Source organism: Manacus vitellinus, unplaced genomic scaffold (assembly GCF_001715985.3).
Source record: "Manacus vitellinus isolate BGI_N305 unplaced genomic scaffold, ASM171598v3 scaffold_23_pilon, whole genome shotgun sequence".
In the NCBI taxonomy this organism is placed as follows: domain Eukaryota; kingdom Metazoa; phylum Chordata; class Aves; order Passeriformes; family Pipridae; genus Manacus; species Manacus vitellinus.
In genome coordinates, this window is record NW_021939718.1 from 10,994,969 (window position 1) to 11,022,704 (window position 27,736).

Consider the following 27,736-nt stretch of genomic DNA (forward strand, 5'->3'; position numbering starts at 1 on the left):
CTAGTCAGCCTAATAAATGTTTTGTCATCTTTACTACTTAGTTCAAGCAACCTTGCCACTCTGACAGTTAAGTTAAATTGCAGCCTTGATTGAAATACCAAATCCTACAAGAAGGTTGTTTTAATCTTGAAAGTCTATCACCAGCAAATTGCATCATGCAGTGGATATAGATACAGTGATACAGCTTTGATTGTTTTAATTGTATGTTCAGACCAGGTCTAGAGTAGGTCTGGAAAAGCAAAAGTACACCAGAACCTGTTTTGAAACGCAGATACTGCTCAGGTATGGTCTTGCAAGGAGTTTGTTTTAGAAATATTTGTCTGTGCACTCTCATTTTTTCGTGCTGTATTTCTGCACAGGCAGAGTTAAATATGGATTGCCAGTTTCATTTGATTAAAGTCCACAATAAAAAGTCTAACCTTCACACCCAAAAAATTAGCAGATGTTCTAACATTCTTAGCTGAGTGGGTTAAATATGTTACAAACCCTCATAAGATCACTGCTCTAACAAGTTGTGCAGTGCAACACTGTAAAGGTTTCCAAAAATTCACAAGCCTCCCCTTATGTGATGCCCTTACAGTGAAGAAGATTCTTTTGGCTTTAAAGATGAAGAATCTACTTTTTCTGGTGCTGATTTCTGTCTGCTGGGCTGAACCTCATCCTGACAAGTCCAGTCTGGAGCATGAACGAGTTGTTCACATTCAAGGTAAGGAAACACATGAGAAAATACCAGTATCTTCATGTTGTTGAGGGAGACAGAATAATATGCTTAATGATTCATAATTTATTATTTTTTTATGCTGCCACACTGTTTTTTAAGTATTATTATTGCTGATGACCAAACCTTTTCTTTTCTGTCACTGTTGCATTATTTTTACTCCTAAGGAAAGTAAAAAAAATGAAAATTGCACTGTTTAATAGCACTTAGTCAAAACCTTGCAAATATTAGTGAGTAAAGTACAGCATGATTTAAGACAAAGGCAAAAAGCATGCATCCTAAAGTAACAAGCAACTGCAGTGGGTTGAAATACTTAAGTTTATTGTGAAGTAGATTTGATTTTAAGAGATCTGCCATACATAGTTCTTCACAGTACAGAAATTTATTGCTATGTATTATTTTAAAAGGCTCAGCACATTTGAGATCATATTTTTACAATTTAAACCAGAAAAAAAAAGTAACTTACCCCAATAGAAATGTGCCTTTCCTCATACCTTTAATTCATACTAAATATTATCCTGGCCTCCTGCACAATCCTGTTTGGTTCATGTTTGAATCCCAGAGCTTATAGCTGTGGCAGGATTTGAGTCTGCAGCAAAATGCAGCTGTTTTTTAAAGTCCCAGCTTCAGTCACTGAGGGTCATCCTCTATAAGAAAAAATAGGGGGTTTATGCTGTTAGGACACGCAGAATGAACAGGATTTTCCTGCTTTCACTCCTGTGTTTCTCAGGGCTGGTTTAAATAAATTCTGCAAAATTAAGAAGCACAGAATTATTGTTCCCCCCACTCCCTCTCTCTTCAAAATTTGATTCTTTCTCTCAACAGCTGGCAAATTTTGTTATTTGAGTGTTTGTGGAAATATGAATTACCAAGGTCAAGCAGGTTACTGGGGAAGGCTGAGCATTTAAAAGTTCACAGGAGAGTCATAGAAGCTAAAGCTACCCTGCACTTATTAAAATAAGCGCTGGGATTGTCAAGGTCAAACAAGGAATAAAAAGGAGCTGCCTTCCCTCTGAGTAAACTCTCAGGATGAAGGTCAAATGAATGTGTTAGATCAAAATGAAGACATACAACTGTTGTGAGATGATGAACATTTGATCCCCAGGGCAAATTTCAAATTAGACATCAATCTCTAATAAACATACATTTTGCCTTTCCTTTGTATAATGCAGCTTCTCTTCTCTGAACTTTATCTCTTTTGGAGGGTTAACTTAGTGGACTAGTCAGCAGTTCAGTGTAATTCACAAGTCATACATTCGCTCATCAGCAACTCTTCAGCATGTGTGCAGTGCAAGTGCCAAATAGTTCAAAACTGACAGAAGTTTCAAGATGGACCTTTCTCCCAGTCCGTGGAAACTCACCTGTACCTCAGGAGTTTCTTCTTACAAGGAAAGCTGGGTAAAGCCTTAAATTTGGGCTCTACCATAAGCTTTGTACATCATCGAGTTCAGGCTCTGAAATACACAGACCACAAATCAGAGAGAAAAAAGCTGCTTGGGACTTGCCATTTTCACATGTAATTTTTATTATTCCTCTCTGCATTGTGGAATTCCATCAGGGTTGGGATTCCTCCCTCCCCAAAGCTGCATAAACACAATATTCTACACCTGGAAATGGGCTGGAGATCAGGGAACACTGTGGAACATATGTGTTGTAGCTTCATACAAAAGGTATTTTTTATCACATTAACAAGTCTGGCATCCCTCTCCTCATCTGAAATCCAAGAGATGTGTAGCTAGTCTCCTCCTGGATTGCATGCCTGGGAATACCTTGGAATTACAAAAGGTGTGGGTGAATGTTGTGTAGTTAATTCCTACATAGAAATGAAAGAGATTTCTGGAGGCAGTGAAGGAAACTCTCTTACATTCCCCATTCTTTACCTCATGTAAACTCCTACAGGCTAAGTTTAATTTCATAAAAAAGGTTGATTCAGATCTCCTGACTGCACCCGGCTTTTCTGGTATGAAAAATACTCTCCTAATTCTCCACTTTTATTGTATGGCCTTATGCTTCCCCTACTGTTGTTCTTTAGCTTCAAATAACACTTTGTCTTCTTTGATGTTCACTTTAAAATATTAATAATACCATATCCTCACAGCTATCATTTGAGTATACTTTTTCAAATTCTTCTCTAAGGGTATAACCTCCAGATTACAATTATAATTTGATATTGTAACCTGAAAATGTTAGCAGTTCATCTCTACACTGGTTCTTATTCAAATTCATATTCCTTGGGTGCACCCAGCCCGGATTTTATTCCAAATAAAATCTTTGGCTGCCTTTAGTATTTTTGTTTTCTGGATAACAATGCATTGTTCTTCAGACCTTGGATCAAATTTGCATTCTTCCCACCTGCACTGCAATGCTGGTTAGTAATCTCTTGTGATAGACAGTATTTAGCAGTCAATGTCCCTCACTGTCACTTGCAACTAACAAGTAGAAGCTTTATATCAACAAGTCTTCATACTGGGACTTAAAAATCTAGACTATACATTTCGTGTTAAATGTTATCATACTTTTTTCACCCTTCTTTCTTCAGACTTTCTAAATATCCACTCCCTTCCCTTCAGTGTTGTTTAATATGCTATGTGAAAATTTAATTAATTCAATAGTCACGGTTATTTTTTAAGGTAAAATTACTGGAAATATTAAAGACTCAGATATTATACAGGAGACAGTCCACTGGCCTTTTTCATGTATTGTCCATTATCACCCTGAGCTGCAGGCAATTGATATATCACATTTCCTTGGACTTATACATTTATTTTTAGTATATAGCTGATATCAAACTAGTCTGACACCCCTTGGTAAGTATCTACTGCATTTTATCCCTCTTTCTAGTACTTTGTATCTGTTCTTCAACAATTTCCCTTCAAAGATTGTTCTAAGGCCCTGTATGCTGTTAAGGTCAGACTAATCAGATTGTTAATAGTTGAATTACTTTTCTTACATGTATTTGTTATTTTACTGCCATGTAGAAATATATGGTACTGTCTTAAAGTGACAGATGAGGTCATACCTCTACCACCAGGTCTACTTACCCCAATTTGCTGTCCCTCCATTACTGTTAAAAACTCCTCCCATCTCTCTCAAACTTAGCATTTGTGAGTCAGAATGAACTATTTCATAGACTGTATTGTTTTACCTCCCAACTTTTCACAATATTCCTTTCAGCTCATTTCCTCTGGCCCAATTGCTTTGTTTCTATCTTCTTCTTCTTTGGTTTTATTCCAATACTGAGAACAAAGTTTATAAAAATATCTTAAGGTGCATTTTATCTCACCTGTGACTTTATTTTCCTTGCTGAAGCCAGTGGTGGATTTCACAGTTTTGGTCAAGCTGCTCTGTTATCCCAGGCTGCCTGACCATATCCCCTTCTTCTGGTAGTTTGTCTGCATAAAAAAATCATTCTAGTTTCACTTTTTTTAGATAAAAAAGTGAGAGTACTGAATTTAAAGAAGATGTGTTGTCCTCCTCACCCCAGAAAAACTCTGTGTGCCTTAGGGGGATACCAGTTCCACTCTTTAGAAAAAGTCATAATTATAAATGAAGAAATCGTTCGGTGAATGAAAAAATGGGATTAAAGTATCCCCTAGCTACTTAAATGCCCACAACAAGAAAACACTGCTCTAAGCATATCAGTGCGATCAGAGACTCATATTTTCTTTTGAAGACAAAATTTTTGAAGGACTCTGTGACCCTTGAGAGAGGACAACTCTTCCCAGTGCTCACTTTCTGTATCTCCCTAAACTATTCGTGGTGCCACTTGCTGACCAATTACACAAAGAGGCAGAATACCCTTCACAGATAAGAGCATTCCTTCTGTGTGTAGCTGCTCTGCAACATAAGCAAAGTTGACCAAGACATTGCACTAATTGCTAAGTTAATTACCTGAGGCGAGGCAGAGCCTAGAAATTACTCCAGTTTTTTCAGGTTTTAGAAATACAAGAAGAAAGGGCGGCGATGAGAACACAAAGTTTGGTTTGAGAAGGATCAATATTTAAAATTTTAGCTTTTCTCTGGATATGAGACATTTGTATTATGCAGCATTTCTTTACCTTTGAGATAGAAGAATGCATCCCTTTGCCTATCAAGACCTCTGCATACACCAAAAAAATGTGCCCACGTGGAATGGATGGAAAACTTTCTAATACCACCCTATTGAAACAAACAATCCGAAAACACACACACACACACAAACAAAAAGGTAAATTAATTAATGAATAAAAAAGGAAAAATAATTGATCAACTTATTCTGCATTATAATGAGCCCACTTCCCTTTATACAAAACAGGCCAGCACCAACAGAGAGAAAGAAGCTTCACAGACTTTCTAGACTAGCCAAAAAAAAAAACCATGGTAAGAGATTAAATGCACTATTAAAATGACCTCTACACTAATTCTTGTCTTCCCAAGTTTTATGCTTTTCCACTTTCCTTTAGGCTTCCTTCCTTTGGCCCAGATTTCTGCATTTTTCCTTTTTTCAATGATTTTGTCTGTCACTTCTTTCCATTTTCTTGCCTTTATCTTTTCCACTTAAAATTTCTTCATAGTTTTGTTGTCATTCAGGACAGTTTAGGTAACGCCATGATCCATTGTGCTTTCTCTTCTTGTAACTGAGCTGCTCCTTTGACATCCACCTATCATGTTTTGCTCTACAGATTGTGGTCTGTTGCACCAGCAGGTGATAGAAATGACAGCAAAGAGCAGCCTCACCTCCTATTTTCATAGCACTTTTATTAAAGGCATTCAGGATTGCATGTTCAGGATCAGACCTTAAGCAATAGGTGTCAGGATATTTGGGTTGTAAAATATTATTACAGCAGCAAAACTATTTACATGAAGCATAAATTTAAATTATTAATTTGCCTTTACTTGTTTCATCAGTCTAATTCCATATTTTATATATAAATATATATATATATATATAATTTAAAGTTAATTAAAGAACTGGAAAACCTCCTCAGTGTTTATGCTTAATATTTTGGTTTTGTCAGTCTTAATGCCACCCCTGAAGATTTACTCCTGTGCAGAGACATTATCATGATTTCTGTTCTGTTCTGCTCTATGAGCCCTGATCTTCATGAAATTTATCTATACCAAAGCAAAACATACTTAAATTTTATTAGAGGTAATAATTTAGAGGAGCTGAAGTTTGTTATTTCCCTGATGGGTTTATGTGCTCTTAGGTCTCCCAGAAACATAAAATTGAGTTAATATGGCCTCTTTAACAGTTCCCCCCAACTTGTTACTCAAATTGAGTAGGTGGAATCTGCTAAAAAATGTTTTATCTCAATCTTGTAATGTCTTTGTTATAAAGACAGATTTCTTCTCCACCACTTATAAAACAGGTATTTTTAGCTGTACTATTATTTGGAAACTGAAGTTTTTAACTAAGATTTATCTAATATCTCTCTTACCAATTAAACTTAAAAGGAATGTGTAGGGAGTATTCTGTCCTGTCAGACTAGAGGTAAGAATATGGAATTTGGAGCCTAGGTTTTTTTTGTTTCTCATGGCACAATCAAAATGACATTAATCCTTGAGCCAAAAAAGAACAACTTTGACTAGTTTTACAGATGATATACAAAAGTTCTTACATTTTTTTTTCCCAAAAAACAACAGTAAAAAGTTAGTTAGTTAAAACACAGATAGAAAAAATGTGCGAGAAGTATGTGGAAAAAAGTGTGTGTGTAATTCTTCCTCATGTTCTTCCCTCAGGATTCTCTGAATAATAGATCCATATACAACAATATCAATAATGCGCTTTCTTTAGGTATTATAGCAAGTGGGAATTATTGTTATCACATAAATTATTTATGGCTGTTATGTAAGCATGTTAGGATCACAGGATGCCAGTGCTATGGGAAGAGTGAGGATATTTTAGCATGAGAGTTATGCTCAAGACCCTGGTAACACCACAGGAAAGCAAGAAACAACTCTGTGTTTATTTAAAGTAGAATGACGAACAATATTATCAGCCTAAGGGCTTGCTAACAGTGGGAACCTTTAGGCAATACATTATCTGACAAAACACATCTATGATGTGACCTTATGATTTTTTTCCCCCTGTAAAAATGCATATCTTGTTCTCTACCACCACTTTTTAAGTTGTTCCATTAAAATGTGGGAATAATCAAGTTTTGTAGCCAGGTCAGCATAAGCTTGTGGACATTACTGGTGGATAAAGTGGATAAGGCTATTTGCCAAGGGTTGTGGTGTGACCCATTCCCTCTGCCCCACACTGTGTTCTTGGCCTTACAAACCTGGCTCACTATCCTTCTTGAGTACAGAAGCCAGTTAAGAGGGAAAAATTAAAAAGGGAAAGGGAAGAAAACTGCACGGCAAAGAAAAACCCAAAACCAAACCAAAACCAACCCGCTCAAACAATAATAAAAAAACCTGGTGCAACCCAAAAGTCACTACTGAAAAGACAAAAAAAAAATATCTTAAAATGTGTCCAGCACTAAAATTTGGAACTAAACCAATAAGCCAAGGAAATAGAAAGGGAGAGGATAGAATGGGTGGACAGTTTGCTGCTGCAGTGCCTCATACTTAAGGCTGTAAGATACCCTTTCACCTGCAGTATATACCTGTTTGATTTGGCACCACTGAGTTATAGCAAAGGAAGTTTTTAAGTAACTTTTCATCTGTGGGACACAGTTTTTCCCTGGGAAAGCAGCTCCCAGAGTTGCGTGTTATTCTGCACAGCTGGACATCTTCTACAGCTTGGACAAGCTCTCTTTTAGCTGGCTTGGCTGTATCTGCATTATGCTGCCTTCATCATCCATCTAATTGCACCACAAGAATTAACTAAAGGCCACAGCCTGTCAGAATCCATAGTAGGGAAGCAGGAGTGGAAAAAATACAGCAAATTAGTCACCAGTGGTGCCTAATCCTGTTTTAACAGCTTAGTTATTGCCTGTCTTACAATGCAAAATATACCTGGAAGGGTGAAAGCCCGACCTGGGAAACCTTTCTCATCCTGCTTCTGCCCTTGGAGCTGAAACCAGAGCCAGTCACCAGGCTGTTGCCACCTCTGGTTCCCAAGAGAAGGAGCAGCTGGAAGTTTCATAGGACCGTTTGTCCACCCTCTGAGGCTCTGAAGTGGCCAAGCCAGTGATCTGCCTTGTCTCCAGCAAGGATCCAAAACCATCCCGTTGCAGACAACTCCTGTTAAAGAGGTCAAAACCTCTTTAATTTGGGGTTTTCAGAGCTTACAGTTGTTTGGACATTCACCTTATAAATTCTCTGATGCTACTTCTAGGGAAAAAGAACTGTTATCTTCCTCAAGTGACATGCTAGACTCTGTGACAACACTCACGTGTCCCATGCCTTTCCTTCTTGTTGTCTTTGTTTAGATATTCCTGCCATTTAGAAGCAAAGATAATTTTATTCAGGAGGCAGAGACTTGTCAGAAACACCATGAGGAAATCAGTCAGGGAACTACTCTGACAACCCTTCAAAAAAGTGTTAACTCCATCTTCCATGACCAGATCACAACAAATCAGTTCTCATTGTGTTAAGGATCCCAGGAAGTAGGAGTCATTACTCATTTGAGCTGACTTTCACAGCAGTAAGCTAGAGAGCTGCATCCAGAGTGCTAAACATATTGTAAATTAAGAGGTTCTGGTTTGCTCTGTCTTTGGTTTGTTGTGATTCGATGTTTTGTTTTTTTTAATTCATCAACTCCAGGAAGACTGAGACCATTCTTTTTGCCACACCCCCAAAAATGTGCAGTTATGTCAATTTGGCCCTGCTTCTGACTGGCTACTGCACAATAAAGACCTCTTGGCCTCTTGCCAAACCCCAGTCATCTCATTTTTAATCCTGAATCCCTGCTGTTTGCATATCCTCTAGCCCAAACAGAAGCTATGCATCATTCCCCAGTCTGATATTTTCTTTGCCTAAAAGCCAGAGATTCTTCCTCACCTCCTACATCTGGGAGCAGCAGCAATATAATTTTCTGCCAGAAGGGCACATCATCTCATTTTGTGTAAAAAAGAACTGGCTTTTAGAACACTCGAGGGCGCAGGCATATTTCAAGTGTTGCATCTCCCTTGGAGTCTCCAGGGACTTGAGAGATGATCTGCAATGAGAAAAGCCGGGTTTTCCTCTCCTTTCTCAGGTTGTCATCAGGTAATAGCTGCTGCAAAGGGCCAGAAGAGCTGGGAAACACCACCCCGTTAGGATGCTGACAATGGAATCAGAGATGACAGTGCTCTAGGCAGATCTCCATGCCTTGCTGGCAGAGGAGAGCTGTTGTTAGAAAGACAGAGCATTAGCAGCCTGAGTCAGACTCTCCCTCCTGCTAATATGTATTAACTTGACCATTCCAGTATGAAAGACCCGACATAGTTGAGCTCTTATTCAGATTTCTCGGTAATAAGCACCCCAAAGCATAACATTTCTCCTCCCAAGGTGTACAGGAGTCTGTGGAATGTCTTTGTCCCCAGGGAAACAGGAAAATTCACAGAAAAACTGTGCTGGCTGTCTTCACTTTCCTCCTTCTCCTCCTCCTGTGGAAACTGTTGGTAACACTTTCCATGGTGCCTTGCCTCACCTCTCTCCTTGAATGCTTTCCTCTGAAAGGGGGAAGATGGGTTATTGGAGCAGTCCTAAGCCTCTGGGAAGAAAGCCAGTGGGAAAGAACACCAGTTATATGTGGCTGCAGGGGATCTGCTCTGCAGCAATGATTTTTCACTAGGCAGGAAGGGCACTCATCCTGGTAAAACACCTTTCAGTGCTCCAGCTTGTTCATTCTTGAGGAAGCTGGGGCCTTGTCCCACACCGGCAATAGAAATGCTCCTGACACAGCACCTCCTGACAAAGAGCTATACCTTTGGCATACCCGCTTTTCCTTAAGCAGGTGCACATTTGGACACAGAAAGATTGTCTTTGCAATTATCACTCCTGAATGTGTTTGTATAACCATAAAATACTGCGTTACCCTGGTGTCCCCTCTGCTACTTGGTGTAGTTAGTGTGGACAAGGAGTGAAATCCATCTGAGGCTGCAACTTAGGTGAATATATTATTCAGCTGCAGACCTGTCAACAAGGCTCAGAAGCCTGGGATTGTCTGGAGATACTTATGAGCTACAGATCTGAACATCTCCCTTTACCCCCTGCAGCTGTGGACACACTAGCAGAAAATTGCTGCTGGCCTTCATAGGATCATCCTCTCAGCGGCCTCTGCTTCTGGGAGCTTATCCCAAACGTTTTTTCCTGAATTTAAAGAGAGCCAGACTGAACGTCAGAGCCAGGAATCACATTTCTAAGCAGTTATAGTTACTTGCTGAAGGCACATGGAGGATTGCAAAGTCTTTCTTCACAACCTGTTAACGCAGACTGTTTCCCCAGTGAGCTGATGATTCATTGCTGGTTTCAGTCACTGTCTCAGTGGTCGAGGGCAGCAACACCAACAGAATCACTGAGCTTGCTGAATCAGTTTTGCAAACTTTGCATGAGTTGAAAGGCAAGAGTTACCAAAAGTTCTCACTTTTGGACACTTCTGCTGACTGCCACATGAAATCTGCATTTCCCGGAGTTTTCCCTGTAAAAACCCCAGAGACTCAGGATTGTAAGCGAGCACCTGCTCCAGCTGACTGTCATAAGTGTAATAGTTTCACAGAGCAACATCTGCTGTAGTGACCTAGTAGGGAGAAGGAAAGCGGGAAGTCTGGGGTGAGGAGAAGAGCCAGAGCCAGACAGTTAAATACAGGTTTGAGTGAAAAGTGAGATCAAAATATCAGAGATAAAATAGTGATGAGTAGGAAGGAAATCAGAAAAAACAGATGAGGAAAAACCAAGTTGAGATGATGAAGAAAGTGGGCAACAGAGGATCAGATTTTATATTTGAAGATAAACTGAACTTCCTTATTCTGGTCAGAAGAGGAAATCATGCTCAAGAGTTAGAATAAAATACAAATAGAAAATGTCTAAAATATTTATTTAAGAATTATACTGACACTTTTCATCAATATAAATAGTGTTGTTTGGTACTGTGATGGTTTTTCTGATTTGTGAGTGGGATTCACTGCATCCCAGACTGTGAGGAGGTTTATATGCTGTTGCCTGAATAAGCTGAGTCCATGGAGAAAAATTAAATAATGAAAAAAAATATACAGCATTGAGACACAGCTCTTGAACAACCCACAGGAAAACATGGAAAGTTTGTGTGGAGCCTTTTATGGATGATGACATTCATCCATCAGCTATACAACTCTGTAAATATATTTACACAACTCCATCTTCATGACTGTGGGGTGTATAGGATGGCCTCAGCCTGTGTGGGGTGGGCACAGACATATTTGCAGCTAAGTAAATAATTATTTACAACTGGTTTACCCACACTTCTACTGCATAGGTAGAAAATTACTCCAGACCTAATAACCCTGCAGACCTAATGTATAACATAGCTGATGATTGTTATGGCATTGATCACAACCATTTTGTAAAAGGAAAACTAATTCTTGGGGGGTGTGTGTTTTCCCTTGTTCTTCTCCTTGAATCCCAGCAGAAAATGGACCCCGTCTACTTGTGGTAGCAGAACAAGCCAAAATCTTCTCTCATCGGGGTGGCAATATCACACTGCCATGTAAATTCTACCATGAACACACATCAACAGCTGGCTCAGAAGCCCACAAAATCCGGGTCAAGTGGACCAAACTCACCTATGATTACCTCAAGGAACTGGATGTTTTTGTGGCCATGGGGCACCACAGGAAGAGCTACGGGAGTTACCACGGGAGGGTGTTCCTGAGGGAGAGCAGTGAGAATGATGCCTCCCTTGTAATCACAAACATAATGCTGGAGGACTACGGGAGGTACAAGTGTGAGGTGATTGAGGGACTGGAGGATGACACGGCAGTGGTGACTCTGAATCTGGAAGGTAGGTACCACCTGAGTTATACCCTACGTCAGATTTACACTGTGTTAAATACCTGATTTTTTTTTTTTTCTCCTTGTTCTGCTGATATTGTATTATCAGTGATAACAGCAAGCTGAGGAGCAGAATTCACTATGCTCTGGGGAATCTTGACCTGACAGCCCATGACAACAATCATAAATTAGAAGAACATTAGAACTGCTCTAACTTATGCAAGCCTACAGCATATTCAGGTTCTAGTGAGACTTTTTGTAAGAGGAGCCAAAAAAGAATGAGCAAACATAGTGTGAAGAACTCTATGTGTTTTTAATTTGCTCCTGTCATTTTGTAGAAGTCACTGGATCTTTTTACCTAGGCAAAATTATATTAAATTTTCCCCTAATGGTAATTTTACAAAACTTCAGGACATTTTAAATTATCAAGCAAATACAAATCTTTCTTGCAAAGCCGTTATCCAGAGACAACAGTTTGGGCTTTTTCCATCCTTGCATTGATGCAAAATAGATCTATATTGTCTGTCAGGACAACTCCTACGTATAGTCTCTAGGCATTTCCCTCAGCAATATTCTTGAAAACAGTAGAGCATAAATCATTTGAAAAATTAGGAAAATAGGTTCAAAGAGGACCAAAAATTCAACTTGCCTTCCTTCTTGTGAAATTCAGATAAGTGTTATATGTTTCAATGTATATAAATGCGTTTCGCCTTTTTTTTCCCCAAAGTACTGCACTGAACACAGGAGTAAACTACAAGTTTCATGAAGACACATCACTTATACTTACCTTGCCAGAGGGATCCTTATAGAAAAGGAAAGGAGAGCTTGGTACAAATGCCAGTGCACACACAAGAAATCTGAATCTGAAAGGCAATATTTGATTGATTCTAGAGTAAGAAAGAAATGAGGAATCTTTACTGCACAGAGTAAGGCTAGTGAAAAAAAAAAGGAGACTTTCTACCCTTTTTACTGGTGGTGTTTTGTAATACAGCACCAGCCCATTGGATACAAGGTCAGGGTCCCACCTCCGAAATAAGAAATTCATAAGGATAGGGGGAATGATATTTCTTCAGCCAAGTATGTCCCAATCTACACTCAAAGGAAAATTTATGTATTTTAACTAGTGTCTGGCTAACACAAGATTTAAAAGATTTTTGTCAGACATGGGAAAGACGTATGACTGTTCCTTTCTGACATTATGAAGTGATGTTTCTTACACTGGCAGGAACATCTCCTTTGCAAAACCTCATGGTAAAACTTAACCTTTCAAGTGAGATAAGAGCAGGGAGTATCAGTCCTGCTTATGTCAACTAAATCCAGTGATTCTGGGTCTATAATACACTGCAGTTTCCTAATAAAATGGTGAGTATTAAAATGTACTAATATTACAATGGATATATATATAGCTGACGGAATATATCCCTCTGTTTGCATGGCACTGTGCTTATTTTTTAACTCATCTGCACCTTTACATAATGCTGGCATCAAATACATTAATTTAATGTATTTTATCAAATTTGAACAAAAATTAAAATATATATCAGCCCATTCCAACATTCTATGTTTGCTATAAATAATCAGATTAATCTCACAGTGGAAGGATTTGCATCAATAGCCTGATGTCCTGAGATGGTGGCCTTAAGGATGTTAATTGACAGCAACACAATGCCATTTACATACAGGAATGCCCACTAGCTTGGTGGAAGCATGTTCATGTATCAGTATGAAGATTGTTGACCTCTACCTCACTGGACCTTTTTTCTTCTCCCCCTGTTGTGGTGCTTTATTCTTACTAGATTTGAAGGCCTTTTGGGATTGTCATTAAATTAACTGTTCATAATAGCTAAGTACATTTAGCTTTGAAAAAATGTTGGAATTAGATCCAATCTGTGTTTGTTACATTTTTGTTGTATGTTTTCTTCACTGCTATTTAATACAGAATACAGAATTTCCTCCTCCCCCCCCACTACTGAGGCAGTGCTACCTACCAGCAAAAGCTCAGAACTAGAATTCACTGCAGTTTTACACAACCAGTAGCTTTAAGAACAATTCAGTCACGTCACGATTATCATCTTGTTTGTAGCCTGAAGTACAAGGACTGATCTAAGTGCAGGAGGGTTGGGCTGGGCCCAAGAGCTGCAAGTGTCAAGTACTGCAGAAAGCAGAACATTCTCTGCATTGACCTCCTCACCAAAGCCATTTTCTCTCTGAAATGGTCTTACTCCTCTCCTTCACATAAAAAAAATGGATCATGAGTTTTACACTCTCTGTTAAATATTCTGAAAGTCGAATACTTCACAAATTAAAAGATCTCCAAGGGCAGGCATTCCTGTCAAGAGTCATAAGGAAAGAAAGAATTCTCAGCTTACATTACATTTCATTTATGATGATGTTTTACTGTCCTACACTAAATTTTCTTTATGTTAATGCTTTTCTGGTTTACTTTCTTGCGAATGCTTGGCACTGTAATGAATCTCACTACATCACAGTGGTATGTTTGGCTTCCCAGGCACATGAAAGCTCCAGCACTGGCTCTCAGGTGTATTCCTCAGGCACAGGTTGAGTGTATTATTCCTTCATGAGATCCATGGGAGAGATGACAAAGAAAGTGATACAAAGCTAAACTGCTAAAGGCAAATTTTTATTCTATTAAACATTTTTTAATAGTTTCTGTCTTCAGAGAGAGGTGATGACTGAACACACTAAGGTTGCAATACAGGCTATAAAATAATTACTTTTTACATCCAACACTAGATAGAGTCTTCAAAACCTCTGTAGAAAGCATATTCTAGATAGAAGTTAACTCTTTGTGTAGCTCTCCATGAACCAAAACCCATCAGCATTTATGATCTTGCTTAGAGGTATGTTAGCCTTTATATCCGAGGGAGGAAAAAAAAAAGGCATCCCTTTCAAAACCAGGCTTTGTAGTTCGAAATAGCTCAAACAAATCCATAAGCTTCATATAAACAAATTTTTACAAACTGTCAAAACAGTCATTTTCTAAAGCAGTCATTTGGTCTTCAGGTCACTAAAGCAAAGGGGAATTCAAAGCTGAAGCCAATATGAAACCAACTCCATGCTCTCAAGAGCAGGAAAAATCAGATTTAGCCTAATACTGTATGTTGTATTTGTTTCTTCTATGTGTTGCTGTTACATTCATGCACAAAAAACATTGTCTGGGTGATAAGCTGTTCTACTCTGTTGAAAAACTGGTTTTATGGGACACACTTTGTTGATCCCTAGAACGGAGCAAAAACTCTTGCAAAAACCAGCTGGGGGTTGACAAGAGTAAGTCATGACAGACTGACAGTAATTTCTTCTGTGACAGGGTAACAAGTCCTTGCAGACACAGCTGTGTTTGCACATGCTGTGGGAAATGGTCCTTGAAAGATGCAGGAGAAATAAAATTTCAAAAAATTATCAGGAAATGATGACCCAAAAGGAAAATGCTGAAAAAATTAGGGCTAATATTAGCCCAAGAAGAGCAAGGGAAGACAACAATCTTCAAATTTTGATAAAGGCTGTAGAAACATAAGGGAATAATATGCCTTAGGCCAGACGAGTCTAGTTCCAATGCTTTTATATTTCAGAAATAAGCAACCTCACTAACAGCATGGTTATGGGATGCTGTGGGCCTCAGGGACAGTATTTCAACCCTCAGTTTCGTTTTTAGGGAGATTGATACCTGCTGACAGCTGGCAGCCCACCCTGTAGCTGAGTAATCAGACATCTGACAGCCCTGACAGGCAAGAAAATGGAGAGAGAGTCTCCTTGAAAATGAGGGACTTAATAGTTTTTACAGAATTTTAGGAATCCAGCATGGAAAAATTTTGCCATCGAGTGTATGATCCTGCCAGCATAAAACTGTACCCTACAGTATAGTATATAGCAAACCCTACTGTTACCCCTTGTTTACACTGGCAACAAGAAAACTTACTTTTCTGCTCAGGCTAGAACTCAAGGAAGCCCATTTCTTTACCCTGGCTGTGGAAATACCTGTCCCCCTCCCCCCCCATATGGGTCAACAGAAATTTGTGTTATTTTATCCTGCATGTCAATACTCTTAAAACAGTTAATTGTCTGTGGTGTTGGCTTAATAGACACCTATAAATTGTTACAGGAGTTGAGCTTTCTAAGGTCCTTGCACTGACAGTGTGTCTGAAGCAACTGAGTAATTGCACCAAATTTTAGGGATTACCTGCATAGAAGACTGAAATACAAATGACTTACAGAGGACACACAATTATGTTACCCAAAAACCACAGTAGCTGGAGCAAAGTTGTAGGTTTGTGCACTTGAATGTAAGGCATTCATGGAAATACAGGCATTTCTACAGGGAGGATAAGCTGCACATCCAATTTTTATGTTCTGATTTGGTTGAAATCCTAATTTCCACTACAATATTCATTTTCTGAACTGCAGTTGCTTTGTCACAGGTGCCTCCAGCAAGCATCCTCTTTCACTAACAGATTTATTCTACTTTGAGTTGATGTGTCTCAGGTTCTTCCTGTTTCTTTTTGGAGTTAAGGAGGTGTTTCCCTAGAGGTAGGACCCATTCTAAAGTACCATAGGTTTGCGAGAGAAGCCCATACTTTAGATTACCATCGCCACTCAGGCTCCACATGTCACTCAGCTGCTTCCTTGGGGCAGGAAGAGGAATCACAAAGGTCAGGTTAAGGCTCCTCAGCTCACTCTTCCCACGAACTAACCAGATTTTAACCTTCTGGTGCTGGAGGTTTTTGTCTTCCTCCATTTTTTAAACTGTGTTTGTTAGCATTTGGGCATGAGTGTTTTGTCTAGTGGCAGAACAAAGGGTTGGAGTCAGGAGTTTAGATTCAGTCTGTACTTTAGGGAACAGAAACAAGCTGTGGAACAGCTTTTGTCCATTCAGGAACAGGTGGGATGGATTATCCCTTGATGGGTTTGCAAGATCCAAGACTGAACAAGGCGCCCTGTAGTTAACAAAAGTTCAGCACTGATAAAGTGTAAGGAAGGGAAGACGAACAGTAAGATCTAACTATGAATTTCAGCTAGGTTTCATAGGGGAATGAAAGGGAAAAAAATTAACAAAAAAGGCAAGATCATACAAAGCTGCACAAAATACACACACAGTCAATTTTCCTCTGCAAAATTGCCCATGGCCACCCCCAGCTGTAGGGTGAAATTAATGCTAATCAGTTGCAGGCTTGTACTGCAGATGAACTCGAACAAAAAATGGGCTTCTATGCTGTCTACTCAAATATAACCCAAAGCTAATATTACAGTTTAGTGCATATTTATGTTATGAAAACATCACATCTCAAACTGTCAAACCCAGATTTGTAACACATTTATATACATGCTTAACCCCTTTTAAAAAGTTGTTTGGGAAACCTTAAGGAATCCAATCTGTTTAAATAGCTTTCAATTAATTCTTCCTCAGTTTTTAGAAGTATGCAAGCTTATATCTTGATTAAAAATTACCCACCTCTGCTGATTTTAGTGTGGTTTTTTTACATGTATATGCAAATCAGACACATGTACTGTACAAGGAACTCGTTGTCTGGGAAAATGTAGTTCTGGAAAAATAGTAAGTATTGGATTTCCAATAAAGTATTAAAGCTTTGACTCCTATGACATTTGCTAAATTTTTATTATAACCAGTGATATTTCTGTCTACTAGCACTGAGGAAGAGTGAATGAATTTTTTTATAGAGATGAAGGAAAAACAGAGATCCAGAAAAATATGGAACATCTTCAGCTTCTTGTTTATGAAGCTACAGTTGACACACATGTTGTGTTACATTACATTCATGCTTTACAGCTCAGAACAGCTCATAACTGAAACGCCCTTTAACGAAGGATTTACAAAAGGAAAAGGCTGAAGTAGACTATTTAGCTAATTGCTGAAGGAGAGCAAAATATTGTTTATTATTACCCTGCCAAGTTTACATTTGCATGCTTTATTTTCTTGGACCAAGTCCCTGAGGTTTAGCAATAACATAGATTTTTATCAAAAATAACACTTCTTGGACAATAGAGGGGTGAGGGAGAGAAGAGAAAGAAAGTGGACTTTAAGATATTGGTGGAATAGACACGGAGATGGGTTTGAACGTCTGGAAAGAAGAGTGGCTTCATGCCATGGTGAAAATTCTGTATGACCACAGTGTAATTTCTCTGTCCTACTTGTCACTGCCCCAAGGACAAGGAAAATATCATAGGCACGAGGATTCATCAGCAGGGAGAAAGTAAAAATAAAGATGAATGTTTATACCAGTATAAAGTTTTTGGCTCATGTGTTACCTTGTCTTCAGTCCCTCTACATCCTACAACACTTAGTTCTACATAGAGGTTTAAGGATAAGCAATTCTGAGCTGGATCTTCTCTGATACCATTTTATTTCGGTGTATTATGAGACTGGGCTAAAAGCCAACTGTAAAATTTAGATCTGGGTTGAGTTTCTAAACCCTGTCAAAGATTAAGGGTGTCTGATCCAAACCTTTGTTTCAAGTCTTTCTCTTCTCTTTTATCAAAGCCACCTGGGGAGGTGGTTCCTCAGTGTTTCCTGAAACATCTTTCCAAGAAGTAATGTTTAACTTCAGATCTTTTTTATAAAACAAGTAGAAAATATACTGTAGAAAATCTGTCAGATAAGAGCAATGTCTGTGATTAGATGTTACTTCCAAAGCAATTCTGAAGCATTTCCCATGTCCTCTTGGATGTCCTCTGTTGTGAGAAGTTCTCTCCGCCATACCTGTCTGAAATGGCTCAGCAATAATGAGCATCAGAAAGGGCTCTGGGATGGCCTGTGGCTGGTCCTCCAGGATGGAAGGAAGCATTTGTCAGGTCCACAAGCAAACAAAAGACAACTGTCTTGAAATTCTCAGGAAATATTCACAAGGGCACATACCAAGAACAGAACACAGCACTCTTTTATGTCAATCAAAACATTTCATTTTAATGTCTATGAGTAAAAAGAAATAATTTATAGAAATAATTCAACAATTTCTTTTTTATTTTTGTCTTTAAATGACTACTAGGAAATCCCCAAATCCCATTAAAAAAATTAAAATTAAAAGTATAATGATAAAAAAGTGAACAAGACTAGGGTTTAATTGATTTTTTAAAATTAGACTTTTATCTTGCAAGGGATAAACTGGAATTTTCTGACAAAAAAAGAAATGTAGTTGCAAAATTCCATCCTGCTTTGCTCCTCTTTAAGTGCTGTGAGAGCACGAGGGTGAGATTACTGTGTGACAGCAAAGCTGGGGATGGGAGCAGTGTCCAGACCTGGAACAGTTCCCACTGGGAAAGGAATGGGACTGTGGGGAGCTGAGCCAGCTAGGTGAGGCAGCATCCCTATTCCCTTCCCAAACCCAACGCTGATGTGCTGCTGACAGAGTGTTTTCCCCTAGCAATCACTACAGTCCTGACACGCATCATGGAGTTTAACCTTTAATTTCTCCTTCTGGTGGCTGTAAAACCTATTTCCTCTTTCAGTGCCTAGTGATGCTCCCTCCTTCCCCCCACTACAGGTGTGGTGTTCCCTTACTCCCCACGGCTGGGGCGGTACAACCTGAATTTCTATGAGGCTCAGCGGGCATGTATGGAGCAGGACTCTGTCATCGCCTCCTTTGACCAGCTCTATGACGCTTGGAGGTCGGGGCTGGACTGGTGCAACGCTGGCTGGCTTAGCGATGGATCTGTGCAGTACCCCATCACCAAGCCCCGGGAGCCCTGTGGAGGGAAGAACACAGTGCCTGGGGTCAGGAATTACGGGTTCTGGGACAAGGAAAAAAGCCGATATGACGTTTTCTGCTTCACTTCCAACTTCAACGGTAAGAGCTTTCTTCATCCCCATCTCACAAATGACTCTTTCTGTGCTTAGGCAAGAAAGTCTGCTGGCAGAGAGTGGTATTTGATTTGTCAGAGTTTATGTTGGGCTTGGAAGATATTGCTGTTGAATTTACGGGGACACATGTGCAGAGTAATGTCCTCTTTGCCCTGTGCTCACGTAGGTCGTTTTTACAACTCAAGACTTGTACTGGTAGGAGTGCCTAATATTTCCACTTTCACCTCATTAAAATTTATATGTACCCTTTCAATGTTGATAAGTGCCCAGTTTAATTCAGTTAAAGTGATGAAGAAACCTGCAGTTCATTAATTCAACTTTCCTGTTGATTTCAATTACAATTCAACTCATATTGCTTAAATATATCCTCAAAACAAAATTCTAACCATCACTTCATCTGTACTGCAGTGTCAGGCAGCTCCTGCTCATGTACTAGGTCTAATATGACTAATACTTCCTTATTAGAAAACCTATTTCTAGTTTTATTCCTTAATAATTTAGGTTCTTAATCTTAGGACGTTGCTAAAACCTCATTCACTTTTGCTCTGAGGTTGGACTGCTGTAAACCTTATTTTAACAACTGCAAGCTTCTTTTGCTGTTAGTAGATGTTACTTTATGTATGAAATGAAATTAAATGGTTTGCTCTCAGCTTGCTATCATTTCAGGTTTTATCTAGTGGCTGGAAAGGACTTAGAGAGCGTTGCTGTAACTGAGAGCAAGGCTGCAAGCACACATGCATAAGGAGTCTACAATCCTCTACAGCATCCTACTTGTGGATAATTCCTACACAAATTTGCATATGTTTGGCTTGCAGCCCACCCAGACCATGGGACATGGCTTTTTTTTTTTTTGTTTATGCACAGATTTCTTATCCACAGTGAAGCAGTTTTGTCCTAGAGCATAGCAAAAAATAAACATAAGCCTTGCTTTCGGAAGATATGCTCTAGTGCTAAGTCTGCTTCACTCTCTCTCAAAAAAAAGAAAATCCTGAAGCCAACAATATTAAATTAGGCTGGAAGTGATCTGAAACAAAAGTTTAGCTGGTTTTTATCATGCTGCATCATTCCATGAGATACTTGCTCCGTTTTTTCTTCCTTCATTTATCCAAGGTGAAATCCTACATGAATTCATCTCTTATATGCAGATTTAACCCTGTGGTATAGAAATAACTAAGGAATAAAATAATCAGGGAAAAATAATTAAAATAGGCTGGCTGCCCTGTTTATAATGCTTGTGACTACTGCTCACCACCCTTTTACACCTGGACAGTGCCTCTTAAGGAAAGAGAAGTATAATTTCTGGGGGAAAAAAAAGAAAAAGAAGTACTGACATAAATATTGTCTGTGCAATGACACAACAAGGAGAGAGAAAGAGGGAGAAAGAGGAATGAGGTGAGGATAAGGTATAAGATAGGAGGACAATCAAAGACAAGACACTGAAATGAATTTCAACCTTGATAAGTTTGTTAGACTGACGTGCAAGACAGAACACTACACAGCAATAGGGTGAGATAGCTCTCTCCCTCTCTCTCTCCCCCTCTTTCTCTCCCTCTATCTCTTTATATGTAAATATATGTGTGTGTGTGTGCATGTTCCCCACAACTCAATGCCATGTAACTCTCAAGAAATCAGCAGAAAATCTGGACTTCTGCTTTTCTCAGCATCCATTTCCTTAACTCACCATATCACATTGTCCTCACACATCCCTGCTATGCTCTTCACTATTCATGTCCCAAGCTCACCTCAGCACCTAAAGTTAACCCAGCCACGCTTCGAAAAACCTCAGCTCCCTATTTTCAGCTCAGTAATTCAAATAGCTTAAACATGTGTTTAATGGCTTATGTTGCCTTTCTCAGTGTAAAGAGAAAAGCTCTATAATAACCCATTTTGCCACTGGGTTGGAATTGCCAGTTTTCAAAAATAGTGGCTACAGGCAAAAAAAGCTATTTCTGCAATACCCAATATTGATTCCCACAGCTCAGGAACAGCCAAGGAAAATGAGAATTAATCAGAAGACCCTACATTCTCAGCAGTGACAGTGACTGTTGGACTCTCCTGAATGTATGAAACAGAGGAGCCTTCAGCTTTATGTAAGGGAGCTGGAAAAATCCCAAGGTCCCTAGGATTAGGGAAGTGTAAGGTGACCTCAAAAAAAGTGTTAATTGTGAGAGCTTCTATAAAAAAAAAAAAAACAGTCAAGTGAGGTTTAGATTTCTGTTAACTGGGTTCTTTTTAGGGAAAGAAATCCCCCAAAAACCTTATGATCTCAGGGATCATTAAAATAAAATAAATAAAAAAGAAGGGTTCCATTCTAAATAATTCGGCAGTAAAACTAAAAAAATATTTGTCTGAAATGCATGCAAAGCTTGTTTTTTACCTGAAGAAGAAAGGTAAAAAATAAAATCTGTATTTAGCCATTAAGATAATAAAACAAAACTGTAGTCATCAATGCAATGAATTCAAATTCAGGCTCAGCATTTTCACTCCGGAGCTGTTGGATCCCCTCTGTGATGAGCTGGATACACAAAACCATTTCACCATTAATGAAAAATTCTACTTGCATTTCTGTTGTCTGCACAGCGAAATTGTCTGAGCAAAACTTGTTTACAATATAATATAAAATAATATTTTTATTTTATGATATTACCCTCTACAGTGTCTTTTCTTAAACTAAGGCAAATTCAATACTTGTACATTTTTTTTCTGCCTGTATAATTGATTTATACTCAAATTTTTCTGTTGTTTCAAAGAAGACTTCTCATTCTCTGCCCAAAATGAGGAAAATGTTTCACACCCTTTATATCTAGTAGTACCAGCAATTTACCAGTTTATAAGAATATTTAGAGACATGTTTCACCAAACAATGCAAAGAATAACATTTAGCCTAATGTTGTTTATGAAATCCATCAAAATATTGTGAAATAACATTATTTTTTTTCTGCCTGCATTGGATGGCAATGTTTCCCCATCTGTTTTTACACGCCTTTTGTTAATAAAGGCTGTTGAAAATGAATATACACAGATGGGAAGTATCTAACTTAACTGGGAAAATTCCAAAATTGGAACTCTCAAATTCCAAATTGGAATTTCTTGGTGTCTGAGGACTCAGCTCTGCTCCCTTACAGCCAGTTTCTCCTTCTCCTGTCCTTCACAGTGAGAGCCACTTTAGTTCATGTTGCCTTTAGAAAAGCTGAAGGTTTCTGACAACCTGCCATGGTCCAAAGTTTTGCCAGGGCTGCAGACAACCCTAATTTGTTTTCTTGCCTTATCCCAAAGAATGGGAGTGCTCCCCTTCCGTACAGTTTGGGGGAATAAATGCAGATGAATCCTTTTGTTACAGTCTTCTCCAGAGAGTCTAAAAGGCATAGGAAAAGCAATATATAATGGAAGAGCTGAGTGCTTATTCTTTGTTTAGTTTCAAAGTGTGTCTGAAGGAGAACAGCTGGGTTTTTTGAAGGAAAAACCATGAGACTATTTTGCACTGAAAAGTGCTAAATGAGCTAAATGAAAACATATTTATCAACTCCTTTCTAATTAAGCACTTTCAAAGAAAAAATACATAAGGTACAAGTAGAGATTGCATCACACTTTCTGCTCATTAACATGCATTTTGTTATACACTTTGCAGACAGAAACATGGTTCATAATTGATCGTCCATCAGCTCTAGGAGATCCAAGTAAAAATCTCATGTTGACAAAGAATACAAGGAATAAATTTTAGGGATTATGTTAAAAGCACCTGTTTATTACAGTAATTCATGCTAAACACCTCTGCCATTTAAATGGGAGAAAGGTGTGGGAAGTCCTACCTGCATAATTCTCATTTGACCATTGCAGAGTGTTTTATCACTGGGAACATGTAGCCTTTGTTCCAAAAAAGAGAAACAAACCCAAAATAAAATTACATACCCTTCATTAGAAGTGGATGCTTCTGAGTTGGTATTGGAGCACTTAATTAAATAATATTCCCACATATTTAATTCAAAAGCAGCTATCTGAGATAAACACTGGATATCAAAATACTTATCAGGTCTTAACCTTGATTCTTATTCTCGTAAGAAAAACTGACTAATAAATCTCTCAGTTTAGAGCTGAGCTTGGAGAAATTTCCAAGGATGGATCATCCCTCAAAATCCCACAGTAACAAGGGTGTGGGGTATTTAGGTCAGTTGCTGGTGTTTTCCTCTTTAAGCTGTTCTGCTACATGCAAAAAGCTTAAAATAGCTATTCTAGGGGGTTTGAGGGATGCCTCTGCCCCATGAGTTGGTTGTGAGAAGAAAAAACAAGCAATCCCATCCTCTGTTGGAGTGACCCAACTATGAGGTATTAATGAGAGAGGCAGCTAATTCCTCCCTCTCCTTCCACAGCAATTAATAGATACTAAGATTGAACAGTTAGGAGCTCTTGTCACTGGTTGTCAGGAGAAAAACTGCAAATCTGTATGGAGTTTATTAAAGGAGTAATCTGGATACACATTGTACTCTTGTAGGGTTTGCTATTAAATTTCTCTTATTTAATAAAGGTGCAGAGTATTAGAGTTTTTATTATTGGCATCATATATCAAAAGCCAGACCTCGCTGCAAATCCCTAGGAAATTACATTCCATGGACATATGGTTTGAAGAGGAACTAAGTAAGCTAGGTGAAGTTTACATACTATCAGTCCAGATCCCTCTTCCCCGAAGTCTGAAATTCTGTTTGTTTTGGGGAAACCTCTTAATAGTATATCAGTAACAGTTTTCCACTTAATATTTTTTTTACCTCATAAATGCTCTCAACTTGCCGAGATGGAGTTGAGAAAGTGTTTTACAAAGGGATAGATTATCTGTTCTTAATAGTTTTCTGTAGAAATACTGTAGATATTGTCTCTGACAGCAATGAAATTTTTTTAAAATTTCTCCTCTGCCACAGCTGCAATGTAAATACCTTTTGTTAAAGTGTTCTTGTCTTGGTATACAATTTCCAACCCTTAGACAAAGTTAATTCCATTGTCTTTGTATTGTCATCTGACCGGAATTTTTTTCATTTAGATAAATAAAAACAACCTGTGTGTTTTTTACAGGAATCTGAAGCTTACACAACTCTTAGCTTACTCACCACTTTTTTTGTCACTACGAAGTAATCTCAAACTGAGCAGAGTTTTGTGTATTTGCCTGGTTTTTACCATTCAGAAAAAGGATCTTGTTCTGGAGTACATTCTTAATTAAGAAGTAGAGAGTATGCTCTGGAATTAGAAGATCCCCACATGAATAAAATCCTTCTTTTTTTCATCTAACTTGTCTCTTCAGGAACAGATGGAAAAGTAGTGAATTTATGTGGAAATTATTATGCCTTCAAAAAACCTCACTATTCCTCTGCAATCCACTTTGCGTCAAATCGGTGATGATAAATAACCCCAAATATAATCAATGAAATGCTTACAGTGAATGTTTATTGCCTTGATAAATGAAATCAATATTATTGCTGCTTATGGATTAGTAGGGGAGACTTCCTTCTTGAGCTTTTTTTGCTGGTATATATTTCCATTACCTTGAGACAGAGGCACATTTTCCTTATCAGCACTATCAGTTCAGTGCTGTGTTAGAGTGAGCATGTACCCTTTGGTGCTTAAAGAGAAACAGAACCGCAGAACTGCTCATGAAATCTTTCAACAGCCATGATTTTGCTCTAGCACAGGCTCAAACTCTCCTTCTGAGAAGCTGTTCAATACCCTGGCCTTTTTAGAGAAAAAAAAATTGTGCTTGTTTTTCATCAGAAACAAGGTCACCACCCTGTCAGAGAGCAAACGACATGTGTTGCCTTCAGCCACCCACCCTCGATACCAAAGGCTGAATCTTGCTGCCAAGAGGAAAACTCATAAGTTTTTTTGCTATTTTAAACTATTGCTGGGATCATAACATAGACCTGCACTGCTTTGGGTATTTCTGATTTGCCTCTCTGACAGTAAAATACAGGTGTAGGAGATCAGCTCTCCCTGAAAGCTACAGGGTTCTCAGATGCTTCACTGCACTGTCATCGTCATCATGTTAGTAAATGCATCTAGTACCATAAAGTTAAATGACGAGTAGGGTCCCTCTGCCAAATCTCACCATCCTTCTTCCCTGATATTTTTCTTCCTGTTTTTCTACCTCTGAGGATGAAAATTAGAGAATCAGAGAATGGTTTGGGTCAGAAGGGACCTTAAAGCTCATCCTCCACCATGGGCAGGGCCAGTTCCTACTAGACCAGGTCACTCAGAGCCCCATCCAACCTGGCCTTGAACACTTCCAGGGATGGACAGTTCAGTTACCACTGGGCACAAGTACAGGTGGGGATGCCATACTTTGATATCAGCAGAAATAAACATAGTCTACTTTTTTTTTTTTTTCAAATGGTCTGTTTTCTGTACCTAGGTTGGGTTTTTTTGCTTTTTCTTTTTTTTACTCCTGGTACTTATCAACTCACCATAAAAAAAACATGACATTTTTAACAGTGCAGAATCCAAACAGCAGAGTCCAAAATCAAGCACTGTTTGACATGATTCTTCAGTGGAATATCTTCACTTCTCCTCAAAACTCACCATTGCATTATCAACATCACTGTACTCATAGAATTGTTGCCTAAAATCAGCTCTTAAAGAGACCTCTAAGACCTAGTTTGTGAGTTTTAGAAGTCAGGCTTTCTTTATTTCGGTGTACTGGGTGCACTGGCAATCATTTTGCCAAATTCATGATATGTCAGCTTTACATGATTATTCATTTTTGTTCCCCACATTCCTGTTACATATTCATGACATTTCCCAACACTTATTAGCATATATACACGTAGAGGGTCTTTGAGGGGCTTCATCGAGGGTTTCTGGTGGCCGTTTCTGTCTGGAGCCCCCAAAATTCTAAGTTTGGGGGCCAACATTAAGTTCTTAGACCAATTCTTAAGTTCTAAGAATAAATTAACTCTTAAGTTCTAAGACAGATTTATCTTCTTTAAGACAATATACCCTTGGTTATAGAGCAACTTAGTGTTGCTTGGCTGCTTTGGTTCCCTTCTTCATTGTTTCTTTACTTTGCTTGGCTGGTTTCTTTAAATCACTTGTCTCAGCTATACATAATTTTCCATGGTACATTCTGTTGCAAAAAAATATTAGTTCTTGTTACATCTCTAAACCCAGATATCAGAATCTGGGTTTAGTTAGAGTCGTTGACTCATTAACTCATTAAGACTCATTGAGATCACCAAACCCAACCTTCACACCGCCAACAGCTCCAATAATACCTTAAGATTATTAAGATTTGTAGCATATAGGTTTTTAATATAGTTGTATTATAGTTTCTAACACTTTAAAATAGTGGTTAACAGCTTCTAAACCCCTTTTCTCAAACTTTGTGCCAAATTCTCAAAATTCTTCAAGTTTTTGTTTAACATTCTTTTCAAGGAAAAAGATTTTAATGATTACAACTTGTCTGGGAACGGACATGTACCTAGAAGGACATAATGAGATATCATTGTAGTTAAAGCAACCTAGAAAGCCTGGAAAGCTTGGAGAAGATCCAAAGAAGACTGAAGAGGATGATGGTGGAGAAGGAAGGGATCTTGAGACCTCCAGCTTGATTCAAGGAAGGGGCAGACCTGAGGGAGGTTCTAGGGGCAGACAATTCTCGGACTAGATGTATCCATTAGATATGATAATTAATTAGTGTTATAAAATTGTAGAAACCCTATGCTGTATCATGGCATTATCTCTTTCCCTTCTTCTCCCCTGCCAGGCCGTTTTTACTACCTGATCCACCCGATCAAGCTGACGTACGATGAGGCGGTGCAGGCGTGCCTGAAGGACGGGGCCCAGATCGCCAAGGTGGGGCAGATCTTCGCTGCCTGGAAGCTGCTGGGGTACGACCGGTGCGACGCGGGTTGGCTGGCAGACGGCAGTGTGCGCTACCCCATCTCCCGGCCCCGCAAGCGCTGCAGCCCCAGTGAGGCTGCCGTGCGCTTCGTTGGCTTCCCTGACAAGAAGCACAAGCTGTATGGGGTCTACTGCTTCAGGGCCTACAACTGAGAGATATAAAAACCCCTAGAGCATGTAAAAGTCTTTAAAAAGTCATCAGGAATGTGTTTGAAAGATTTTTCTTTTTCAGTATGAACTCATGCAAGTTTGCCAAAACTGTGATAAACTTCTTTTACTTACTGTAAAGAGTTGTTTTCATAAACCCAACCCAATAATCCATTTGGTTATTTAGTTTGGTTTTTGGGGTTTTTTTTTTTGGTTTATTTGTCTGTTTGTTGATTTTTTTAATTTTAGTGGTTTTGTAAAATTATCATTCCACAGATATT

General features: G+C 38.8%; 1 protein-coding gene across 1 annotated transcript; it reads left to right on the forward strand.

Annotated features, from left to right (window-relative positions):
* The first annotated feature begins 606 nt into the window (after positions 1–606).
* On the forward strand, positions 607–27,461 carry HAPLN1 (hyaluronan and proteoglycan link protein 1). The gene is made up of 4 exons (XM_008923073.1): positions 607–706; positions 11,235–11,609; positions 19,114–19,416; positions 27,172–27,461. The coding sequence occupies exons 1-4, from the start codon at positions 607–609 to the stop codon at positions 27,459–27,461; spliced, it is 1,068 nt and encodes a 355-aa protein (XP_008921321.1).
* The last annotated feature ends 275 nt before the right edge of the window (positions 27,462–27,736 follow it).